At 44.4% G+C, this 25,637-nt stretch overlaps 1 protein-coding gene across 2 annotated transcripts; it reads left to right on the plus strand.

Annotated features, from left to right (window-relative positions):
• The first annotated feature begins 1,607 nt into the window (after window positions 1-1,607).
• On the plus strand, window positions 1,608-24,351 carry LOC101326477 (eukaryotic translation initiation factor 3 subunit C). Of its 2 annotated transcripts, none has more exons than XM_019921888.3 (21): window positions 1,608-1,741; window positions 1,879-2,018; window positions 3,421-3,486; window positions 3,593-3,782; window positions 4,175-4,300; window positions 4,489-4,543; window positions 4,674-4,783; window positions 5,183-5,310; window positions 13,390-13,549; window positions 13,689-13,789; window positions 14,251-14,392; window positions 14,582-14,707; window positions 14,840-14,933; window positions 15,767-15,957; window positions 16,197-16,421; window positions 21,605-21,968; window positions 23,330-23,489; window positions 23,581-23,646; window positions 23,726-23,813; window positions 23,920-24,082; window positions 24,182-24,351. In XM_019921888.3, the coding sequence occupies exons 2-21, from the start codon at window positions 1,918-1,920 to the stop codon at window positions 24,262-24,264; spliced, it is 2,739 nt and encodes a 912-aa protein (XP_019777447.1). In that variant the 5' UTR covers window positions 1,608-1,741; window positions 1,879-1,917; the 3' UTR covers window positions 24,265-24,351. The 2 variants fall into 2 exon arrangements, with proteins under 2 accessions (XP_019777447.1, XP_004328085.1); XM_004328037.4 differs by having other exon boundaries at window positions 1,609-1,741; window positions 13,686-13,789.
• Window positions 24,352-25,637: the final 1,286 nt, after the last annotated feature.

A 25,637-nucleotide genomic window follows, 5' to 3' on the forward strand; every position in this document is an offset into this window, starting at 1 on the left:
GCCACGGCCGCTGAGCCTGCGTGTCTGGAGCCTGTGCTCCGCAACAGGAGAGGCCACAACAGTGAGAGGCCCGTGTACCGAAAAAAAAAAAAAAAAAAAAGAACCACAGCAGAAAGTGGTATGCGGTATCACATGAAGTTTTGACAATGCTTCGCGGATTGTCGGTACATAGGTGTTCATTAAAATAGTGTTTATTCTTGTCTCTATGTTTGAAATATTTCACGACAAAAAAATTTAAGAAGCCTGTTGGGTAGTGACAGGAGGGGGATACAAGAGGGGAGTTTGGGTGGGGTTCTGGTCATGTTGTGTTTCTTGATATGGGCATACAGATGTGCTCACTTCGTGGAAACTCATCAAGCTGTGCACTTATGATCTGTCACTTACCTGAATCTATGTTACAGTTCAATAAAAATTTTACTAAAAAAGCCCCCTCCCTGTTAAATCGAAAAATTTCATAATGACTTAGTAAAGGATTAGTAAAAAATAAACAGTTTGGATATGATTTTTCCTTTGCAAATGATCAGGGTCTTGGGAGTAACTAGAAACCACTCTAAAATCAGTAGCTTTACTTTAGTCTGAATTTGCATTTCTTCATCTTCAGTGACAATGATCTTCAAATCACTCAACCTCCCTTACCCTTTACTCAAGCTTCCTTGGCCATTTCAGTGCATTCCCTTTCTGTTTTGGGAAGTGAAGAGGTTGACTTCAGCATCAGGTGGATCTGTGGGGAGAGAGGGAGGAAGAGAGAAAAGGAGAGAGAAAGAGAAACAGAGAGGAAAAGGGGGGAAAGTGGAGAAAGAGGGGTGACAGGCCAGGATGTGTGGAAAGGCCCTGCCACATTCTAACCCCAATATAACAGCTGTTGAACTTGCCCTGAACTTTCCTGTCTCTAGGATTTTGTTCAGACTGTTTCCTCTACCTAAAGTGGCCTCCTTCTTTCCCATGATCTGCTAAGTCCCAGTTTTCTTTCAGGGGAGCATTGTACCCCCAGTGCTAAACAGTACCAGACATGCAGCAAGTGCTGAATGAATGAAACCACCTTAAAAAATGTAAAACAGTCACATAAGCATTTGTGGAATAGTGAATGAATACTAGCTAATATTTATTATATGCTTATGTTGTGCAAGGCATTGTCCTAAATGCTTCACATATACTAAGCCACTTAATTCTCATAACACCCTATGAAGTAGGTCCTATTATGGTCCTAACCTGGGGAGACTGAATCACAGAGAGGTTAGGAAATCTGACTAGGTTCACACACTAGTAAGTGATGGAGCTGGGATTCGAATACAAAGTCCGATCCGAAGTTTGCTCTAAGCCTGGCTCCAAAACCTTGCAGCTCATCAGCATCGCGTGGGCGCTTTAAGAAAGTAAACTCCTGGCCCTGAAATTCTGATTGCACAGGTGAGGTGTGTGGTTGGTTGGCTGGCTGTGAGCAATAACACCCGAGGGCAAAGCGCGGTCGCATCCACGAATCTCGAGACCGCCTCCTCCCAGCCAAGTTTACTGCAGGCCTGACCCTGCCCCCTGCGAGGCGCGAGGGCTACTGGGAGTTGTAGTCGCACGGTACAGTTCGTCGGCGTCTCCCAGAAGTGACGCAAAGATCCCGCCTTCTCCTCGCCGCGTTTCCGCTGCTTCGGCTAAGCGGTGTGATTCTCCCGGAAGTTACGCAAAAGTCCCGCCTTCTCCTCACCGCATTTCCGCTGTTTCGGCTAAGCGGTGTGATTCCGGAGGCCGGGTGGTAAGTACTTCTTTGGCCTTTTGCTTCGCGGGGGCGGGACCCGGGTTGGGATACGTGCGGAGACTGTGAGGATGGGGGTCAGGAGGTGGCGGCCCGGGCCCCTTCTCGTGGCCCGTGACTTTCGGGCTTTACCGTAGGTCTGGACGCGCCCGCGGCAGCCGCTCCGCGCCGTCGCCATGTCGCGGTTTTTTACCACCGGTTCGGACAGCGAGTCCGAGTCGTCCCTGTCCGGGGAGGAGCTCGTCACCAAACCTGTCGGGGGTAACTACGGCAAACAGTGAGTGAGAGCCTGGGCCATGGGGACGACTCGGTGGGGTGAGGGGTTCGGCAGGCTGTGGAAGGCCGCGTATATGGGAGGGGAATGGAAATGGGGGCGGTGAGAGCGGGTTCTAAGGATGTTGAGAGTTTAAGGGACCGGAGCAGTGTTGGAGGGACAACCGTAACGCTAAGGGTGCTGTGAATTGTGGGAATCCACCCACCAGGCAAAGGATAGAGTCACAGAGAAAAGGTTTCCCACTGGCTGGGTGTGTTGCATCAGCAAGAAACCCCCAATACTCGCTTGATACCTGGGAGTTCCTTGATCTGGCTCTGAGGTTCTTAAACATCTATTAGTATTTTCCTGTTGTTTATCTCCATTTAAATACTCTTCACCCATCTCTGCAAATTAAAATTCTTTTCTCCCTTTGGAACGTTGTAATGTTTCTCAAACTTCTGTCATACACATGCCACCTTCATTATTTTTGTCACATACCTGTACTTAAGAATATATATATACATACCACTTCAAAGTCTTGTTTCAGCATAAAACTCTTTTTTTGTTTGTTTGTTTGCGGTACGCGGGCCTCTCACTGTTGTGGCCTATCCCGTTGCGGAGCACAGGCTCCGGACGCGCAGGCTCAGCGGCCATGGCTCACGAGCCTAGCCGCTCCGCAGCATGTGGGATCTTCCCGGACCGGGGCACGAACCCGTGTCCCCTGCATCGGCAGGCGGACTCTCAACCACTGCGCCACCAGGGAAGCCCTAAAACTCATTTTTAAAAGTGAAAAATAGAATCTGTGTATACCCACATGAATATGATATCATATCTGTGTTACAAGTGGAAAATCAACATCACTTGCTATAAAATAGGAAATAATTGGAAAAGCTAATAAGATGGAAAGAAAAGAGATATTGTTGCCAGCTGAATGCTGTCTGTGGTCTGGTTTTTAATTATTAAGTAAAAATATCTAGTAATGGAGGTGTCAAAGCCGTTGAGACTCTTTCCTTGCCCTCGGCCTGTCACACTCTGGGAAATACTGCTTTCTAGGACCTAGTTCAAGTACCACCTTTTCCATTCATTCTAGGTAAAGTACCTCTTTTCTCAACTTCTTTTAGTAATTCTTAGTGACTTGTGTCTTCACATAATTAATTTTTTGACACAGTAAATAAGCACTTTCGTTTGTTTATGTTTGAGAGGCTGGAGACGGTCATTTTTTTAATGTGTTACAACATTTGATAAAAGGCTTTCCTTGAAGTAAGCTTAAAAGATTGAGTTCTATATGATGAGGCCGTGAAGAGGAAGAATAAAACAAGATGAGTGTGGTAGGAATGGGCTACCTGCCCCATCGGAGAAGAAAAAGATCATTTGGAAAGACTGGAGCTAGGAACAGAGGTTAATGGTCTCTGTTCCTTCCAAATAGGCCATTGTTGCTGAGTGAGGATGAAGAAGATACCAAGAGAGTTGTCAGAAGCGCCAAGGATAAGAGGTGAGGCCTTGGGGAGGCGGGGTGATGGGGAGTTTCTGGAGCAGTGGTGGGTTTTCTGGTTGGTGATGGTGGGCATGTGCAATGTGGTATTGGGGTCTCAAACCAGGTTTGAGGAACTGACCAACCTTATCCGGACCATCCGTAATGCCATGAAGATTCGGGATGTCACCAAGTGCCTGGAAGAGTTTGAGCTCCTAGGAAAAGCATATGGGAAGGCTAAGAGCATTGTGGACAAGGAAGGTGTCCCCCGGTTCTATATCCGAATCCTGGCTGACCTGGAGGACTATCTTAATGAGGTGTGATTCCTGTGGGTGCAGGGGGATCTAGAAGGGGATTGTGGGCCTGGAGCTTTCTCCTGACCCCACACCCAGGGATCATGTCTCCTCTGAGTTGTTTGCCAGATATTCAGTATTTCCCAGAACATAAGAAATACGTTCTTATAAACATAAGGAGAGGGACTTTTTTATGTTAAGAATTTTAATTGTATATATTTTTATATTACCTCTTATTTGTAGTTTTGTACTTTTGATACATAAATAAAGCATTGGTAAACAATAAGAGGTATAGTTTTTAAGTAGTATAGTTGTTTGTAGATAGCAAGACCCAAAAGTTGTGAAGCCTGAAGTTTAGGGAATACTACTTAATCTCAGATCCCTGTTCTCCCTTTCTTCCCTATTCTTTCCTTCAGCTATGGGAAGATAAGGAAGGGAAGAAGAAGATGAACAAGAATAATGCCAAGGCCCTGAGCACCCTGCGCCAGAAGATCCGAAAATACAACCGAGATTTTGAGTCCCATATTACAAATTACAAGCAGGTGAGGGTGCTAGAGGGAGACTTTCTGAACTTTGGGGGCAGTGACCCCACGACTGAGACAAAAAAGTATTTGCAAATGGGAGGTGTGTGACTGGAGAAGGAATCATGAGAAAGCTCTGTGGGGTGGAGGAGGTGGGATGGGGTAGTTGGCAGGCATCCTTAATTATTCTCTCATTTCCTTCTGTCAAGAACCCTGAGCAGTCTGCAGATGAAGATGCTGAGAAGAATGAGGAGGATTCAGAAGGTGAGTGAGGAAAACCCTTAATTGCAAATGGTTAGGAGCTCTAAAATTAAGGGTTTCCTTGGCTTTTTTCTTGGTTGCCATTCATCTCTTCACTATTCTAACTCTTTTTTTCTCTCCCCTTTCCCACCAGGCTCTTCAGATGAGGATGAGGATGATGAAGGAGTCAGTGCTTCCACTTTCCTAAAGAAGAAATCAGAAGCTCCTTCTAGCGAGAGTCGGAAGTTCCTCAAAAAGATGGAGGTAAGAGCCAGGGTTACACTGAGGGGTGGTTTGTCTGCTGTGGACCATTCTTTGGTCTCTGGGGAGAAGAAAAGACTCACAGATCCTTAGGGTTGGGAGGGGTGGGATTTAGCAGAGTCTGGTCTGGGGACAGATTTCCTCTTCGATTAGAGCACTGAGTGACTTGGAATCTGGAGAACTAGATTCTGGGCCCAGCTCTGCCCCAGGGGAGCTGTGTGTCCCTGGAGCAAGTTAGCACTTCTCTTTGGGTCTTGGTGGTCCAGTCCAGCTCTTAAGATCCTGATTCAACCACTCTTCTGCTGCTCCGGAGAGTCTCTGAAACATGTGTCAGCAGGGAGAGCAGAGACACGAGTCAGTCTTCCCATCTTGTTTCTTCTGATCATCTTTTTTTTCTCTAAGGATGAAGATGAGGACTCAGAAGATTCAGAAGATGATGAAGATTGGGACACAGGTTCCACATCTTCTGATTCAGATTCAGAGGAGGAGGAAGGGAAACAGACAGTGCTGGCGTCGAGATTCCTTAAAAAGTAAGAAAAGTAATGGTACTTCGGGCTATAGTGGGAGGGGTAGGAAGCTTTTAATCATCTTGAAAGTTGTTGCTCCTGTGGAGTTCTTTTATTTATTTATTTATTTATTTTTCCCATTTCAGTTTTAATTTTTATTTGTCTTTTATTTTTATTTATTTTTACATTAAAAAGTTTTTTTATTGAAGTATAGTTGCTTTATAATACTATGTAAATTAGGGGTGTACAGTATAGTGATCCATAACTTTCTAAACTTATTTTTTATATTATTTATTTGGCTGTGTTGGGTCTTAGTTGTGGCATGTGGGATCTTCTCTGCAGCATGCGGGATCTTTTGTTGCGGCGCAGAGGCTCTTCATTGAGGCATGGGCTTCTCTCTAGTTGTGGCTTGCGGGCTCAGTAGTTGCGGCACGCGGGCTTAGTTGCCCCACAGCATGTGGGATCTTAGTTCCCCGACCAGGGGTTGAACCCACGTCCCCTGCATCGGAAGGTGTATTCTTAACCACTGGACCACCAGGGAAGTCCCTAGTGATCCATAATTTTTAAAAGTTATACTCCATTAGTTCCTGGTGTTGTACAGTATATCCTTGTAGCTCATTTTATTCCTAGTGGTTTGTACCTCTTAGTCCCCTACTCCTTACATTGCTCCTCCCCCAATGGAGTCCTTTTAGGTTGTACAGGCCAACAGAGGGATCTCAGAGTCAAGTATGTTAGTTGGCTAAGATAAAGCTAATGTGTCCTGCAGATGAGATTTGAAGTTTCCAGTGTCCAAATATTTAACCATGACATTACTTGCTGCATGTGGACTGAGTGTTTATCTCTCTTTGGTGCTGATTAGCTGTGTGATATTGGATAAGCTCCTTAACCTTTCCAGTCTTCAGTTTTATCTTTTGTAAAATGGAGTGGTACTTGACCCTGTCTCAAGGATACCTGCAAAAATATAGGGAGGTGATACGCCTGGCTCAGCCTGGGACTGGCATGTGGTGTGCCCTCAGTGACAGTAGCTTCTCTTCTCACTCTTCCTGAGAACCTAGCATACAGCATATAGACTGCAGCAAGCCTTCCTGAACTTTACTAGTATCGTCATGGTATGGGGGAGGATTCTGATTTGGATTCTGGTCACAACCCTTACTACTTCAGTATCTGTCAACTTGGGTGAGTTACTTAGCCTTCTTAGGTCCTAGTTTCCTCCTTTGAAGTCAAGGTGACACCTATCCCTTTGTGTTCTACAGAAGTCGAGTATCAAGCTCAGTGATAACTGGCAGAAATACTGATGCTCTAAGGGTTGCTTTCCTGCTTTCAAAAGTTGGGGTTATGCAGCTTCAGGAGTTAGTGAGTTCCCTCACACTAGAGGGGTCAGACACAGCCATTTTATTGAGAAGCGTTTTTCTTTGTGTGCTCCAGGGAACACTGGTCAAATGCAGGGGGAGTATTGTGTATCTGATGTCTTTTTATTCACAGCACTTCTGACACCATATGTGTTTTTTTCTCATACCAGCTAGTTCTCCAACTCTCTGGACACCAACTGGTGTTCAACACTAAGTCAGTTCTGACACTACCCAAAGTTAGCATAGACCCCATGAGACTGCCACCACCTTAGAGGCCAGTTGTAAGTTCCAAGTGTGGCTCCCGTACTTCTGACCAACCGGCTCTAAATTCAGAGAGTTACTACAGTCCCCTCCTCAGATTCGATAATTTGCTAGATTGACCCACAGAACTCAGGAAAGCTCTTTACTTACTATTACCAGCGTATTGTAAAGGATACAACTCAGGAACCGCCAAATGGAAGAGATGCATAGGGCAGGGTATGGGAGAAGGGGCATGGAGCTTCAGTGTACTCTCTGAGTTCACCATCCTCCTAGCACTTCAGTGGTTCATCAACCAGGAAGCTCTCCAGATTATCATTTAAGGATTTTTATGGAGGCTTCATTATGTAGCCATGATTGGTTAAATCATTGGCTGTTGATGATGGGCTCCATTTCCAGTCCCTCTTATCCTCCCCGGTGGTCAGAGGGTGGAGCTATCAGTTCCACCCCTCTGATCATGCTTTGGTCTTTCTGGCAACCAGCCCCCATCCTGAAAGCTTTCTAGAGGCCTGTGAAGGCCTCATTAGAATGAAAGATGCTCCTATTGCTCAGGAAATTCCAAGGGATTTAGGAGCTCTGTGTCAGAAACTGAGGACAAAGACCACAGAATTATTTCTTATTACGCCACAGTATCATATTCCCTTCTTGGAGAGTTTACAACCATGTATCAGTTAAGCAAAATAGATCTGTTTAACTTTGTTTCATTAGCTATTTCTTAAATTTGCTTTACTGTGAAACTCATATTTTAAGCCTACTGACATCCTGTAGACCTATCAACCTTATTATTGGTTCATATCTTTTATATCTTCTTTGTGTTTTTGTCTTTTCAATAATTGTGTATTGAAGTCTCCATTATTTGGACCAGTGTGTGTAGTGTACACTGCACATGTGCATTGCACAAAGGCTCCTATCTGAGGGAACAAGTGGGGACTAAGGTTAAACTTAGGACATCATGAGAAAAGAAAACAACAGACCAATATCTTTTATGAATTTAGATTCAAAAATCCTCAGCAAAAACCAGTCCAGCAGGGCTTCCCTGGTGGCGCAGTGGTTGAGAGTCCACCTGCCGATGCAGGGGACACGGGTTTGTGCCCCAGTCCAGGAAGATCCCACATGCCATGGAGTGGCTGGGCCTGTGAGCCATGGCCGCTGAGCCTGCACGTCCGGAGCCTGTGCTCCGCAGTGGGAGAGGCCACAACAGTGAGAGGCCCGCGTACCGCAAAAAAAAAAAAAACAAAAAAAAAACCACTCAGCGAAGTAGGAATAGAAGGGGGCTTCCTCTGCTTGATTATAGGGCATCTTTGAGAACACACATACAGTTGACCCTGGAACAGCATTGGTTTGAACTGCACAGGTCCACTTATACGCAGACGTTTTTCAGTAAATGCATGCTGTAGTACCACACGGTCCATGGTTGGTTGAATCTTCAGATGCAGAGGACCAACTGTAGAGTCACATGCGGATTTTTGACGGGGGATTGCCACCCCATCCCCATGTCGTATCCCACGTCGATCATGGGTCAACTGTATATCTTCTCCTGTCCTTTTATTTTGTACTTTACCATGGTGTATGTTTAGGGATGTCTCTTACAAACCCAGCTCGGTTTTTTTTCTTTTTCATCTTATGATCATTGCTGTTTTTTTTCTGTTTTCAATTGTGCCACTCATAAAATTTACTGTTAATCATTTTTTAAGTGTCCAATTCAGTGTCATTGAGTGCATTCACTCGGTTGTGCAACCACCACCACTGTCTCCAAAACTTGATCTCTGCTTTTTAATCTATGCAGGTTAATTTACATTTATTGTGATTATAAATGTATTTTGTCTTGTTCTTGCTCTCTTATTAATGTGCTTTCTATTTATCCTCTTCCTATTTTTAACTTCCTTTTTTTAACATAAATTTATTTATTTATTTTTGCGTTGGGTCTTCGTTGCTCCGCATGGGCTGTCTCTAGTAGCAGCAAGCGGGGGCTGTTCGTTGCAGTGCATGGGCTCTCATTGTGGTGCCTTCTCTTTTTTTTTAATTTAATTTTTTTTTTTATACAACAGGTTCTTATTAGTTTTCTATTTTATACATATTGCTGTATATATTGTCAATTCCAATCTTCCGTGTTGGCGTCTCTAGTTTCAGAGCATGGGCTCTAGGCATATGGGCTTCAGTAGTTGTGGCACGTGGGCTCAGTAGTTGTGGCTCGCGGGCTCTAGAGTGCAGGCTCAGTAGTTGTGGCCCACGGGCTCAGTTGTTCCGCGGCACATGGGATCTTCCCACACAAGGGCTCAAACCCGTATCCTTTGCATTGGTAGGTGGGTTCTTAACCAGTGCGCCACCAGGGAAGCCCACCACACATATTTAAAGTTAGCAATTTGATAAGTTACATGTTTATACTCATGAAACCATCACTACAATCAGAGTAAATAAAATCCATCACTCCTAAAAATTGCTTTATGCCCCTTTGTAAACCTTCTCTCCTGCCCCACTTCTCTTTGCCCTTTCTGTGGTCAACTGCTGATTTGCTTTCTATCACTAGATAAGTTGGCAGTTTTTAGAGTTTTATAGAAATGGATTCATACAGTATATAATTTGGTTGGGAGAGATTTGGTTTTCAGAATAATTATTTTAAGATTAATCCTATCTTTATTATTTTTACTATAGAGATTACCCTTGATAATCTAAAATTAGATTTAGTTAAAATGTCAAGTGTCAGAGGTTGGGTTAACCATGGGATCCTCAAAGGCCTTATTGACATTAAGCGTTTGTGGCTTTGTAGTGTCAAAGAATAATTCAGAGACACTATTGTACTTGTATAACAAGGTAGACCAACTTTTAAGATCGATTTCCAACCAAGACAAAAAAGAATTTGATAAGAGAAAGAGGAATAAAGAGAGAGGGAAAAACCACAGGCAGTGGTGGGAACGTTGAATTTTGTTTGCACATTTTTGTGTGTGTAAACTCATTAGCTATCTAAGCTAGCCAAGGTTAGTTTCAGTTGTTAATGGATTATCTAGAAACATGACAGGCTGTCCCTATAATGTCTGCCAGCATCCTTTTTCAGCATCTCCATATTAAACCAGTCTATACCCTTCCTCTCGTCAGAATTTCTCAGCTTTCATCTTTTGGTCAAAACAAGCACGTAGCGGAACACATTTAATCTCCAGAGCTTCAATTTCTTTGATGTGGGATAATAAGGTTGTCTAGCAACATTTAAGCACCTGGATATTAGATAGTGGGTTTGGGCAGAAAATATGAGGATAGTCACAGATACAGTAAGAAACATTTAGGACCTTTATTTAATTTTCTAATCAGGCTAAGCCTATCTAGGAGAATGTCTTTAAGAATCACTTTAGTGAACTTTTAATCAAGTGGCTTTTTTCTTAATTGATTTGTTTTTTCCAAAGTATTCATCCAGGTTCAATAAAATGTTATTTATTGCACATCTTTATTTATTAGCCTTGACTGACCAGTATTTGAGATCAGTTTTATTTAGGGTTGATTCTTTTTTTAATTTTTAGCTGAGCCACGTGGCTTATGGAATCTTTGTTCCCTGATCAGGGATTAAACCTGTGCCCTCGGCAGTGAAAGCTTAGAGTCCTAACCACTGGACTGTCAGGGAATTCCCTATTTAAGGTTAATTCTTAGCTAAGGAATTTGTTAGTTTGGGGCTAAAATGTTTAAATTATTTGTTATTTTGGACCATACTAGAGGTAAATTACAGATCACATATTCGTGTTTCTGAATTTGTAGTTGGGGTAGGAATTCTTAAGTACAAACTGATGAAATCTAGTATCTTGGACCCCTTCTCATAAGTTACCATGTTGGAGTCTTAATCAAATGTGGATATTGGTTTGCAACCGTGGGAGCTCCCTGGTAAAATCTGAAACTATCCCCATGCACAGAGGACAAGGAAAGACGGAAGAAAGAGGCAGACCACTCCAGATTGGTAGGTGGCAGGTGTAATAAGCAAGGGAACTTAAATACAGGGTTTATCTTTGGCGGCCTGAAGATGAGTAGATCTCTGCACCTGTCTTCCAGAATCTTAAGAGTTTATGTAGAGGCTATAATAGAGCTCAGTCACATATTCAGATCAGATGGTCTCAACACATTGCTCTCAAGGCTGCATCCTAAGCCTCTCAAGGCTCCTAAGGTGGGAACCGTGAGCAGAACGTACATTCCAAGGACAGAGGAGGGAGTAAGGAGCCTCCAGTACCCTGGGTCCAGTTCTTGGGTCAACCCATGGTCACATCCTGTCAATGACCTCTTCCAATAGTGAGCAACCAAGATTTTTACTGTGAAACTTGGATAATGATGAACTAATACAGAAGAAGTTAAAAGAGGAGGAATACACAGAAAACGTTTGTTGTCTCAATTATGAATCCTAATCTGAAGGGTTTTGGAGGACGTTGTCTACATCTGATATGGTTGCCCTGTGGAATCTCTCCGAGATGCTATCTGCTTCTAAGAGCTACCTGGCTTCTGGAGTCCTTTTTAAAAGTGAACCTCAGGATAGATCTCTGGTGGGACTGGATCTCCAAGTTGTTAGGATCCTAAGGAAGAGTGTATGTCTAGGGCCTCTAGATCATAGTTGTGGTTAAGAGCGTGTGGAATGGTCCTTTTCAGTGTAGTTTTAGGACTAACTTCTATTGGTGTCTCTTAATGTCTTCAGCTTCTTAGCTGTGTAAAGGTGGAGGTGTATTTGGTGATGTCCCTCTAGCTGAGAGCATAAATGTCAGTTTTCTGATCGATTCTAACAAGATGTGAATATACCAAGGTATAATCTGTCATAGGGGAGAGATCAAGTCAAGTTTTAGGTCTTTCAGTTAGAATTTCATAGGATGAGAGTTTGTGTTTTTGAGGTGTGAATCACAATATCCTGAGGGCTTCGAGTAAAACTTTAGGCCAAGGATAATTAAGTTCTTTTGAAGTTTAGACAGCATTGATTTTTAAATAGCATGAAGTCCTGTGATCTCAGAGCTTTGGGGCTGGATGATGCAGACCAAGCAGTTTCAGCTTAATGAACATACTTCACGTATTTGCAAAGGATTTTACCTATGAAATGAGTTTTTATCATTACAGAATATTGCATTAGTACAGGAGGAAAAACCATTAAGCTTCTATTGAGTTATGGCATAGGGAGTTCCCTGGTGGTCTAGTGGTTGGGATTCGGCACTGCCATCGCCTGGGTTCCATTCCTGGTTGGAGAACTGAGATCCCACAAGTATCCCACAAGACACGTGGCATGGCCGCCCCCCCAAAAAAATTATGGCATAAATCTTTTGGCAAAGGCAAGTTTTAATCCAACTAGCAAATTTATAAACTATTACTAAAGCATATTCAAACCTTTTAAGCAGTTAAAATGAAATTTATTTATAAACGTTTAAATGATGTTTTAATTATAGATAACTTGAATGTTTGTTCAAGTCTTTCTGGAGAGACTTTTTCCTCAGTATCTTTATAAAGTTTGAAATAATTTTTCCCTGTCATTTGGTTTATATTTCATTATATAAATATTAAAGTCTGGAAATGGTTTCAGACATCAAATAGCTTAAGTCCACTTTGAGGTAGCCAGTGATCTTTTTCTTTTTTGTTGGGGACATTTCGTTGTATTGAACAGTTTTTTTTAATTCAGAATTTATATTAATAATTGTCATAAGAGGGGAAAGAAAGGCAGGGAAAAGCAGCCAGTCTGGGAACCGCAAAAATTTTTTTGCTCTTTTTTTTTTCTAAGCACTGATTTTAAACTGATAAATCAGTTGGTGATAAAAAGATTAGTCTGGGGACTTCCCTGGTGGTACAGTGGTCAAGAATCTCCCTGCCAATGCAGGGACACGGGTTCAAACCCTGGTCCAGGAAGATCCCACATGCCGTGGAGCAACTAAGCGTGTGCACCACAACTACTGAGCCTGCGCTCTAGAGCCTGGAGCCACAACGCCTGGAGCCCGTGCTCCTCAACAAGAGAAGCCACCGCAGTGAGAAGATGGCGCACTGCAACAAAGAGTAGCCCCCACTAGCCGCAGCTAGAGAGGACCCATGCACAACAACAAAGACCCAACGCAGCCCTAACTAACTAACTAACTAAATAAATAAATAGATTTATTTATTAAAAAAAAAGATTAGTCTGGACAGAGCAACTAGTACCAAAGGACAACTGTGTTGCTTATGGATTCTTTGGAAAACCTTAGAGCTTAGTTGTGGAGCAACATGACAGGCTGATTTCTGTGTCTGTAGCGGCCTGGTTAGCACCCCCGTCTTATTAAACTAGGCCATACTCTTTCCTTCATATGAGTTGCTTAGTGTAATATGGTAACAGACCTTGGTAAGTGGTCTGGCAGATTCAAATGCTTAGTGGTCCTTGCTTTGGTTATGGTTACAGTTATCCATAGGTCATTCTTGTAGAGTGTAACTTGGACCCAGGAATAGAAAAAGAGGGATTTTGTTGGGGGAAGAATCCTCAAGGTGGAGAGGGGGCTGATCCTTCATCTTCTCCTGTGTCTCTTGGCAGGGCCCCCACCACAGAGGAGGACAAGAAGGCAGCTGAGAAGAAACGGGAGGACAAAGCCAAGAAGAAGCACGATAGGAAATCCAAGCGCCTGGATGAGGAGGAGGAAGACAATGAAGGCGGAGAGTGGGAAAGGGTCCGGGGTGGAGTGCCCCTGGTTAAGGTGAGGATTTTAGAACGAAAAGGAATTGGGAAACAGTTTGGGAGAGCATGCAGGTACCCTCCTGGTCGAATTCGGGAGAACAATTAAGGCAAGAATAGGTTTCTGTCGGCCTGCATATAACTTGTGTGTTACCTAGGAGAAGCCAAAAATGTTTGCCAAGGGAACTGAGATCACCCACGCTGTTGTCATCAAGAAACTGAATGAGATCCTACAGGCACGAGGCAAGAAGGGAACTGATCGGTAAGATTCGTGGGCCTGGGCTGTGTCATTACAGGGTGAAAGCTCATTTTCTCTTAAGACACGGGGTGGAGGTTGGTAGGGAAAGTGGTATTTTGGGAAGATCTGTGTGTGGCTACAGTAGAAGGAATGATGTACTTGGACTACACCAGTCTATTTTTTGCTGTTTACATTCTGTTTGACCTTAGATCAATCACTTAACCTTTGGGGGCTGTTTTCCCATCTGTAAAATGGGAATAATACTCTTCTTTAGTTATTCAGTGACTAAAGAGGATGTTAGATTGTTAGCATTATTGCTATTTCTGTTTGGAATTTATGAGAGAGAAGCAAGTATACAGGTGGTGAGGCTAGGGGTGGGTATTGAGAATGAGGCTGCCTTTCTTGTCTGAAGAGGGTGTGCTGTATGACAGGATAAGACTTTTTTATTTGTTTCCTGTGCCTCACCCAATTCTATACCCCTCCAGTGCAGCCCAGATTGAGCTGCTACAGCTGCTGGTTCAGATTGCTTCTGAAAACAACCTGGGAGAGGGTGTCATCGTCAAGATCAAGTTCAATATCATCGCCTCTCTTTATGACTACAACCCCAACCTGGCCACATACATGAAGGTGAGAACAATAACGAGCATCCCACGGCGGAGCTGGTGGGTCATGGGAAGGTGGCTAGTGACTCAAGACTCAAGGACTGTTGGAGCAGTCTTGGTGGTTGAAGGCCCGTGGATTCCTGGTGTAGGGCTCTTGGGAGGCATCTCCTTGTTCCACCTTCACACCTCTGACTGCTCTCTGATCTCTTGGCAGCCTGAGATGTGGCAGAAGTGTCTGGACTGCATCAATGAGCTGATGGATATCCTGTTTGCAAACCCCAACATCTTTGTTGGAGAGAACATTCTGGAAGAGAGTGAGAACCTGCAAAACGCTGACCAGGTAAAGAGGGGATTTGGCAGGCTATTTGGAAGTGTGTGTTGTCTGCTTTGGGAAGCCTTGTTGGAGACAGAAGGGTTGAAGTCTAGGACTGGAATCTGGGCTAATTTATTTCCTCCTTTGCCTTCTGTTCAGCCGCTGCGTGTCCGTGGCTGTATCCTAACTCTGGTGGAACGAATGGATGAAGAATTTACCAAGATAATGCAAAACACTGATCCTCACTCCCAAGGTGAGCCCGAGCAAGCATGGGCATCAGTGAGAGGAAAAGTGCAGGGATTAAAATGAAGGATTATACTAAGTGAGAATGTTCGGAAAGCCAGCCCTTCCTCACCCCAGCATTCATACCACAGGGCCTCTTTAAGATACTGGACCCCACTCCCGTAGCTTCTGATTCAATAGGTCTGGGTGAGATCTCACACTTTGCATTTCTAACATGTTCCTAAGTGATGGTGCTGTCTGCTACTTTGAGAACTGTTGGGGTATAATGATCTCTGTCCACTTGGCTTGTTTAGCTTGTACACCTTAAGCATTAGAATGGGGAAATGCAGGACATTTACACAGTAAAATGTGAGTGTCCACATGTGTCCACCAAGTCAAAGGTATATTGATGAACAAGACAGCTTGGGGCCTTCATGCTCATGGAGGTTACATTTCGGTGCTGAAGCAAGGCAGCTCTACAAAAAAATGAGCGAGTCAGTTGTAGATAATGTAAAGTGTGAATTAGAAATTCAGATCGGGACATGTGACAGGATGTCTGGAGTGGTGGCTGCTTTAGGTAATGGTTGAAGAAGCATCTGTAGGTAGGGCACATTTGAGGTGAGAGCCGAATGAGAAGGAGGAGGAGGAGTTAATTGGGAGGAATTAGCAGAAGAGAGTGCCTGACAGCAGTGGAGAGTGAGCTTGACATGTCCCAGGAGAGGATGGTATTTTTAGGGCACAGTGGGTTAGACTTTTCTGATGGGTACAGAAAACACATGCAGAGGTAATTGGATTGATGAGGGACATATGATTGGGAAAGCCTGGGTGCCTGGCTAAGCTGAGGGTGGGTGCTCTCCCTGCCAGAGTACGTGGAGCACCTGAAGGACGAGGCACAGGTGTGCACCATCATTGAGCGTGTGCAGCGCTACCTGGAGGAGAAGGGCACCACTGATGAGATCTGTCGCATCTACTTGAGGCGCATCCTCCACACCTACTACAAGTTTGATTACAAGGCCCATCAGCGGCAGCTTACCCCCCCTGAGGGCTCCTCAAAGGTAAGTGCTTGGCCACCATGTCAGAGGGGAGAGGGGTGTGTCCATTGGTTCTGCATGTCTTTCAGGACTTCATGGCAGATCTTCTATTCCCTGGGGACTGTCTGTGGTGGAGCAGAGGGACTAGGAAGAGGCTGGATGGCGTCTCGTCTTTGGTTGCTGAAGGCTGAGCCATTTACAACCATTGTCCTTGACATATTTCCTCCTCCAACAATATCTCCCCCTACCCCCTACCCCTCCAGTCGGAGCAAGACCAGGCTGAAAATGAGGGCGAGGACTCAGCTGTGCTAATGGAGAGACTGTGCAAGTACATCTATGCCAAGGACCGCACAGACCGAATCCGCACATGCGCCATCCTCTGCCATATCTATCATCATGCTCTGCACTCCCGCTGGTACCAGGCCCGTGACCTCATGCTCATGAGCCACCTACAAGACAACATTCAGCACGCGGACCCGCCAGTACAGGTAGGATGGGAAGGAGGCGCTGTGGCCCTGGTGGCACAGGGAAGACCAGGCCAGGCCCCCTGTCCACTCTGTTCAGGCAAAGTGGCTCAGGCAGATTAGCCACGTGTCTGGCTAATGCAGATACAGGGAGACACTTGGTCCTTCCCGAGTGCGAGCATTCTTTGATTCTCCTACATGTTAACATAGAGTTCTCTGGGATAGGATTTGGGTTCAACTAACATTTATTATAACTACTGTGTGTCTGGTTTGGAACAAACATTAGGAGATCATCTTACTTAAAAAGATGAAAAAGCGTTTAAGCAGTTAAACTGAGAAGGACAAGGACCCAAATACAGTGTGATGTGTGAAACATAAAATTTTGTGTGTGGCAGCATTGTGAGGACATTTTCATGTAGGAGTATTATAATTGTGTCTAGGTATAGATCCTATAAATGTGTGTTTAGAACAATTGTGAGGTATTTATGTGTAAAACATGTGGTGAGCTTGTCTGGTGGTGCTTTTTGAATAGCACACCTATTTTTTATTCCATTGTATGAATTTATCACAGGTTCTTGATATTTCTCTTGATACCTGATCAACCAGTTTGGGGTATTATAAATGAAGCTCTTGTGATTTATGTATAAGTTTGTGTGGATGTATGGTTTCTCTCGGGTAAATACTTAAGAGTGGAATTGCTGCATCATAGTGTAGGTGTATGTCCAGTTTTATAAGAAGCTCAAAAATGGGACTTCCCTGGTTGTTCAGTGGTTAAGAATCTGCCTGCCAATGCAGGGGACACGGGTTCAAGCCCTGGTCCGGGAAGATCCCACATGCCGCAGAGCAACTAGCCCACAACTACTGAGCCTGTGCTCTAGATCTAGAGCCTGCAAGCCACAGCTACTGAACCCCCGCTCAGTACTGAGTACTCTGCTCAACAAAGAGTAGCCCCAGCTCGCTGCAACTAGAGAAAGCTTGTGCGCATCAGTGAAGACCCAAGGCAGCCAAAAGTAAATAAATAAATAAATTTATAAAAAAAAAAAGAAACTCAGAAATGGTTGTACCATTTTTCACTTCTACTTTGTCAATATTTAGTGTTGTTGGTCTTCTTAATTTTGGCCATCATGGTTGTTGTCTAATGGTATCTCAATGTGGGGTTAGTTTGTAGTTCCCTGATAACTATTGAAATTGACTACTTTTTAAATGTTTATTGGCCCTTTATATATCTTCTTTTGTGAGATGTCTGGTCAACTTTTGCCCCCCCCTTTTTTAAAGATTGGATTATTCATCTTTTTATTATTGAGTTGTAGGAAATCTTTATATATCCTGGATACCAGTCCTTTGTCAGATAAAAGCTTTACAATTTTTTTCCAGTGTGTGGTTTGCCTATTCATTTTCTTAACCATGTGTTTTGATGTATATTCTAATATATCAGTTTTATCTCTTTTGGTTATTTTCTGGGTCCTATCTAAAGAAACTTTTTCCTACTTGCAATTCATAAAGATATTCTTTTTGTATTTTTAGTTTTTGGAAGTTCTTGTGGTTTTAGCTTTCATATTTAGGTCTATGTTTTCTGCATATGGTGTGAAGTCAGGGTCAGAGACGTTCTTTCCCCATTATATTGCTTTGGTGCCTTTGTGGAAAACCACATGAAAAACCAACCACATGACCCTATAAATGTATTTCTGGGCTCTCTATTCTATTCCATTCATTCATCTTTTTGTCCTTCCTTACGCCAGTTCCACACTGTCTCGATAGCTGTGCCTTTAGGGTTAAGTCTTTTTTTTTAATTAATTAATTTATTTATTTATGGCTGCGTTGGGTCTTCGTTGCTTCGCCCAGGCTTTCTCTAGTTGCGGCAAGCAGGGGCTGCTCTTCGTTGCGGTGCGTGGGTTTCTCATTGCGGTGGCTTCTCTTGTTGCGGAGCGTGGGCTCTAGGCACACAGGCTTCAGTACTTGTGGTACTCGGGCTCAGTAGTTGTGGCTTGCAGGCTCTAGAGCGCAGGCTCAGTAGTTGTAGCGTATGGGCTTAGTTGCTCCACGGCATGTAGGATCTTCCCGGACCAGGGCTCGAACCCATGTCTCTTGCATTGGCAGGCGGATTCTTAACCACTGCACCACAGGGAAGTCCCTAGGGTAAGTCTTGAAGTCAGGTAGTATGACTCCTCCAACTTTGTTGTTTTTTAAGAATAGTTGGAATGTTCTGTGACATTTGCATTTCCACATAAATTTCAAAATCAGCTTGTCAATTTGTGCAAAAATGCCTGCTGGGATTATATTGAATCTGTAAATCAGTTTTGGGAGAACTGACACCTTAACAACTTTGAACCTGTTGATCTTATGTGTTATTCTTCGTTTAATTTCTTCAGTTTCTCTCTGCAGAGGTAATATACATCTTCTAAAAAATTATTCCTGAGAATTATACGATTTTTGATGCTATCGTAAATGCAATTTTTTAATTTAATTTAATTTTTTATTTTGTCCACATGGCTGGTGGAATCTCAATTCCTCAACCAAGGGTTGAACCTGGGCCACGGCAGAGAAAGCACTGAATCCTAACCACTAGACCACCAGGGAACTCCTGTTAATTTTATTTTTAAATTGTTAACTACTAGTATCTAAAAATAGAGTTAATTTTCTTACATTGGCCTTGGATCCTGCCATTTTGCTAAATTCAGTTTTAGTCTGGCCTTCTGTCCTGTGTATTTGCAGATTCAACCAAGTGCAGATTGAAGATATTTGGGGGGAGGGGGAGGGATTCCAGAAAGTTCCCCCAAAAAACCAAAATTTGCCTTGTTTGGTAACTATTTACATAGCACTTACATTGTATTAGGTGTTACAAGTAATCTACAGATGATTTAAATTACATGGGAGGACGTACCGTAAGTTATATTCAAATACTATTCCATTTCATGTAAGAGACTTGAGCATCTGCAGATTTTGGTATCCATGGAGGGTCCAGGAACCAATCCCCCATGGATACTGAGGGACAGCTGTATTGGGTCTCTGAAACTTCTCTTTCTTTTTTGTTTTTTGCCATATTGTAATGACTCAAATCTCTAATACTTAGTGCTGAATAGAAGTGAGAGCAGACATCTTGCCTCCTTCCCAGTATCAGCAGGGAAGCAGTGAACATTTCACCATTAAGAAGAATGTTACCTATTTTTATAGATAGTATTTTTGTAGATAGACTTTCTCAGATTGATGGAGTTCTCTTCTGATCCTAGTTGGCTGGGAATTTTTGTCCTTAATAGGTGTTGAATTTTGTCAAAATCTTTTTCTGCATCTATTGAAATAATGCAGAGTTATTTCTCCATTATTCTGTTTATATCGTGAATAACCGTGATTTTAGATTTTTATATCAGGCTTTCATTCCTGTGATATATCCTACTTGGTCATGGTATATTATCTTTTATGTATTGCTGGATTTTGCTTGCTGGTATTTTTTTAAGGCTCTTTGTATCTAAGTTCATGACCGGCATTGACCTCTATATTTTTGTTGTCAGTAAAGACTTGGTCTTTCCCCCCCACGAAAATCCGTACTACCTACAATCTTCCCTATCTTAATTATTGACAAGTCCATCTTTTCAGTTGCCTAGGCCCAGAAGCCTTGAATTCATCTTTGATTCTTGTTTTTCTCTCACATTGATTCCCCACCCATTTGTGTTGAAAATCCCTATCTGACCACTTATTATCACTTCCACCGCCACCCTTTGGTCTAAGCCACCATCATGTTCCCTGTCTCTCTCTCTCTGCTTCTGCCCTTATATCCCTTCAGGCTGTTCTTTCTTTTTCTTTTTTTTTTAATGTTTATTCCTTTTACTTTTTTAATTTATTTTTGGCTGCATTGGGTCTCCATTGCTGCACTCGGGCTTTCTCTAGTTGCGGCGAGTGGGGGCTGCTCTTCATTGCAGTGCGCAGGCTTCTCATTGCAGTGGCCTCTCTTTGTTAACGGAGCACGGGCTCTAGGGCGCACAGGCTTTAGTAGTTGCAGCGCGTGGGCTTAGTTGCTCCACGGCATGTGGGATCTTTCCGGACCAGGGATCAAACCCATGTCCTCTGCATTGGCAGGTGGATTCTTAACCACTGTGCCACCAGGGAAGCCCCTTCAGGCTTTTCTTAATGCAGCAGCCAGAATAACCCTGTTAATAAAGTCAAATTATGTCACTTATTTGCTCAAAAGCTTCCTGTGGTTTCCCATCTTTAAATCTTTTTTTTTTTTTTTTTTGCGGTACATGGGCCTCTCACTGTTGTGGCCTCTCCTGTTGCGGAGCGCAGGCTCAGTGGCCATGGCTCACGGGCCTTGCCGCTCCGCAGCATGTGGGATCTTCCCGGACCAGGGCACGAACCCGTGTCCCCTGCATCGGCAGGCGGACTCTCAACCACTGCGCCACCAGGGAAGCCCATCTTAAAATCTTTAACATGGTTTACGACGCCCTGTGCTTGCCCAGCCTCCAGTTTCTGATCACATCTTTTACCAGCTCTAGCCATAGTGCATTCCTTGTCCTTGAATACATCTGGCATAGGGCCTTTGCACTTACTTTTCATTTTTCCTAGAATATTGTTCTTCTTGCAGAGATCTGCATGACTTGCTCTTTCTTTTTCTGTTAGGTCTTTATTAATTTTTTTAAAAATTCAATTTATTTATTTTTGGCTGCATTGGGCTTTCGTTGTGGTGCGTGGGCTTCTCACTGCAGTGGCTTCTCTTGTTGCAGAGCTCAGGCTCTAAGCCCATGGGCTTCAGTAGTTGTGGCCCGCGGGGTCTAGAGTACAGGCTCAGTAGTTGTGGTGCACAGGCTTAGTTGCCCCACGGCATGTGGGATCTCCCCGGACCAGGGATCGAACCCGTGTCCCCTGCATTGGCAGGCGGATTCTTAACCACTGCGCCACCAGGGAAGCCCAGGTCTTTATGTTTTAAACATCCCCTTCAAAATGAGCCCTTCCCTAGTTATCCTACATAAAATTGCGAGTTCCCACCACTTCTGCCACCGCTCAGACTCCCTTCTTAACTCCCTCATCTACTTTATTTTTCTCCTTAGCTTGGTTCACCACCTGCATATTATGCTTATTTTGTCCTCCACACCCCTGTCCCTAGAGTGTAAGCTCCATGGAAGGGGAGGAACTGGTCTATTTTGTTCTCTGTCCTAACCCTGTGAAAGACTTGCCTTGTGGCTATCACCTCTGAGTTCATTGCCCTTCGCTCTTAGATCCTGTACAACCGCACCATGGTGCAGCTGGGCATCTGTGCCTTCCGCCAAGGCCTGACCAAGGATGCTCACAACGCCCTGCTGGACATCCAGTCAAGCGGCCGGGCCAAGGAGCTTCTGGGCCAGGGCCTGCTGCTGCGCAGCCTGCAAGAGCGCAACCAGGAGCAGGAGAAGGTGGAGCGGCGCCGGCAGGTGCCCTTCCACCTGCACATAAATCTGGAGCTGCTGGAGTGTGTTTACCTGGTGTCGGCCATGCTCCTGGAGATCCCCTACATGGCCGCCCATGAGAGTGACGCCCGCCGACGCATGATCAGCAAGCAGTTCCATCACCAGCTGCGGGTGGGCGAGCGGCAGCCCTTGCTGGGTGAGTGTGCGGCTCTGTAGTGCAGCAGACTTTGCTTGTAATCAAAGGATTAAGAGAAGATAAAGGGAGTAAACTTTCCCACAAGATGATTCCATTTGATTTAATGGCATCTCCGTGTATGGCCTAAAAGCATCATTTTTACTAAGTAGTCTCCATGGTCTCTTACCATAGGACACGTTGTCTTAGCTTACAAATTAAGCTCCCTGCTTTCTGTCATTTTCCCCTTCAGTCTTTTTTTGTCAGTAGTATCTTTCTACCAAGTGTATGATGTTATACACCCCCAGCACCTTCAGAAGTTCTTCATTGCCTGTAGAATAAAGTCCAGCCGCCTCAGTCACTAAGTTAAAAGTCTCCATGACCTGATTCCAACGATATTTTTAATTTAGGATAAACTTACATAGTACTTTTTTCTGCCTGGCCCGAAGTGTTTTATAAATAATAATAATTCATTTATTCTTCATTAGTCATAACCCTATGAAGATACTATTATGACCCCCTTTTTCCTGATTAAGAAACTGAGGCACAAAAGTTAAGTGACTTTACCCAGGGATAACACAGCTGGTATGTGTCTCTCTGACCTTTTTCTCTTTTTCCCTTTCATCCATATTATTTTTTAACTAACTAACTGGACCCTTGGCATTCAAGAATCTAACATTGGCTTCTTTGAGCACTTTTAGAGATCTGATCATTCATTCCAGAGGTTGAGTGAGTTGTGATTTCACTGGGAAAGGAATTTGAATTGCACCCTTCCTGTAAGGCTGGTGCATGGAAGGACTTGGCAACTGAGCCAAGCTTACTGTCCACAGCCACGTCCCTCTACAGATTTGTCCTCTACTGGTTGTGTGTATGGTCATATTAAGTGCAGGCGCACTTCAGGCAAATTATGTTTGGGCTATGTAGTGATGCTTTACTTTGTTTTGTTTTAATTGGAAAATTGCCAGTGAAAATCTGTATGTCCAGCATCTCTTAGGGCTTCTTGGTTCACATTCCCCGCCTCTCTACTACTGCCTGCAGTGGATGTTAGACATTTTTTTTAGGTCAGTGAACCTTGTAAGAATCTGATAAAAGCTGTGGACCCTTTCCTAGGAGAATGTGCGTAAGAGTACACACAGCAATTTGTCAGCATTTTCAAGGAGTTCACCAATCCCCTGAGGCACATCATAGACTAAGTCTAAATTTAAATACAGTTATTTTGATATTAAGTGACTTATACAGTCACATGGCTACTTAATGGAGAGCTGGGAGAGTCTCAGTCCAGTTGTTTGCTCTCCTAGCCTGGGTTCCTCCTTAAATAGTGCTTGTTGGGGAAGGAGCCCTCATCCCAAGTTTCCCTAGGCCCTCCCTCATTCCCAACCTTTCAGGTCCCCCCGAGTCAATGAGGGAACACGTGGTCGCTGCCTCCAAGGCCATGAAGATGGGTGACTGGAAGACCTGCCACAGTTTTATCATCAACGAGAAGATGAATGGCAAAGTGTGGGACCTTTTCCCGGAGGCTGACAAAGTCCGAAGCATGCTGGTTAGGTGAGCAGAGAACAAGACCCTAGTGGGTGGGGAAGAAAAGACTTGGTCTCCTTCACTGAAGATCTGCCCCTTTTCTCCCTTCTCCCCACAGGAAGATCCAGGAAGAGTCACTGCGGACCTACCTCTTCACCTACAGCAGTGTCTATGACTCCATCAGGTAGGATGGGCCCTGAGGAGGCACAGGAGCCCCAGCTTTGTGGTCGAGGGTCCTAATTGCTCTTGGCCTTTGTCCCCAGCATGGAGACACTGTCTGACATGTTTGAACTGGACCTGCCCACTGTGCACTCCATCATCAGCAAGATGATCATTAACGAGGAGTTGATGGTAAGGGCCATCAACATGGGCACATGGGCACATGGGCAGGTGGAGTCATGGAGAGATTGGAGTACAGGAGACTGATCTGTCCCTTCCTCGGCCTCACTTCTGTCAGGCCTCCCTGGACCAGCCGACACAGACAGTGGTGATGCACCGCACTGAGCCCACTGCCCAGCAGAACCTGGCACTGCAGCTCGCTGAGAAGCTGGGCAGCCTGGTGGAAAACAATGAGCGGGTGTTTGACCACAAGCAGGGTACCTATGGTGGCTACTTCCGAGGTGAGTGCTTCCATCCCCTCTGCGCTCCCAGGGTCCTGGCCCCCTTACTGCCTCTCCCTTGGCATTCACCCCCCGCCCCTCCCCATCTCTCTCCTGCAGACCAGAAGGATGGCTACCGCAAAAATGAGGGCTACATGCGCCGGGGTGGCTACCGCCAGCAGCAGTCTCAGACGGCCTACTGATTGCTTGACTTCAGTCCCCAGTGCCCTAAACCATTCAGCGTTTAGGTCCAGCCACACCCCAGTCATTAAAGGTCTATTTAGAGTTGCTGCAGTTCTGCCTGTCTGTGTGTCGCCAGAGGTGTGTTGGACACATTTATTTCCTAATTATATTTCTAAGCTTCTGTCCCATGACAGGCACAAGGCTCAGGATGCAGGGATGACTTGCACGTATCCCTGACTTCAAAGAGCTTGCTGCTCTTTGACATTTGACCGGAAAATTGTAATAACATGTGATAAGTTATAACAGGCATTTTTTTAAAACGTGGTGGGCATATTGAATAGGATGTGATTATGGGGCATAAATGTCAGGGAAAGCATAATGGAGGCAGTGGTGATGGACGTTGTGAGTGGATGGGTGGTGGTTCACCAGGCAGGGAAAAGGGAGAGTTAGTCTAGACCTGTGTGAAGTGTAGTCCTCAGACCAGTGTGGATGCACAGTTAGCCTGTCCATGACAAAACAGGCACCATAATTAAGAGTAAGCACTGAGAAGCTTTGCCATTGCTGTGATATCTAAGCATGTGATCGATTTTCTAATTTGTGTGTATAGTGTTTTCGAAAGTATTTACCCACAGTAGGCTGGAAATTTTTTTAATGGCCCTTCACCACATTTGAAAAGCATTGATGTAGGCAAAGGAAAAAGCACTTAAACAGGATGAGAGGAGCAAAAGAATAGTGTGGTTGGTATAAAGTGTTTGTGGAGTATGTGCAGAAGATCAACTAGAGGCTTAATCCGGGGGCCACCTCATGAAGGCTAAATGCTTTGGACTTGTGGAAACAAAATAGAATGGATCCATCTTTAAGAAGGGAAATGGAGCAGTACTGTGGAGTATAGAGTTGGAGGCAGAGAGCCTACCAGAGTAAAAAGCATCTAAAGCCAGGGTGGGGCTTCCCTGGTGGCACAGTGGTTGGGAATCCGCCTGCCAATGCAGGGGACACAGGTTCGAGCCCTGGTCCAGGAGGATACCACATGCCGCGGAGCAGCTAGGCCCGTGCGCCACAACTACTGAGCCTGTGCTCTAGAGCCCATGCTCCGCAACAAGAGAAGCCACCGCAATGAGAAGCCCGTGCACCGCAACTAGAGAAAGCCTGCGCGAAGCAGTGAAACCCAACACAGTCTAAATAAATAAATAAATTTTAAAAATAAATAAATAAAGCCAGGATTGGGTTGGGGTTAGAGGTGAGGGAATGATAGAAGAGGGATGTATGTGTCAAGCTGTGGGGTTCTGTGACAGGTTGAATCTGAGAGTAGTAAAAGCGACAGATATCTCAAGGGATAAATTGACAATAGGGATGTTATCAAGAAATTGTTGGGCTAGTCTGTGTGTACAGAAAT

Source organism: Tursiops truncatus, chromosome 15, assembly GCF_011762595.2.
Source record: "Tursiops truncatus isolate mTurTru1 chromosome 15, mTurTru1.mat.Y, whole genome shotgun sequence".
Taxonomy (NCBI): Eukaryota; Metazoa; Chordata; class Mammalia; order Artiodactyla; family Delphinidae; genus Tursiops; species Tursiops truncatus.

What these genes read in the sequence shown, in the direction of transcription:
- LOC101326477 (XM_004328037.4), top strand. Translation starts at nt 1,918, where the DNA reads ATGTCGCGGTTTTTTACCACCGGTTCGGACAGCGAGTCCGAGTCGTCC. An exon ending in ATATTACAAATTACAAGCAG is followed by an intron (nt 4,301 to 4,488) that starts GTGAGGGTGCTA and finishes CCTTCTGTCAAG; the next exon opens with AACCCTGAGCAGTCTGCAGA. An exon ending in GGCAAGAAGGGAACTGATCG is followed by an intron (nt 13,790 to 14,250) that starts GTAAGATTCGTG and finishes ATACCCCTCCAG; the next exon opens with TGCAGCCCAGATTGAGCTGC.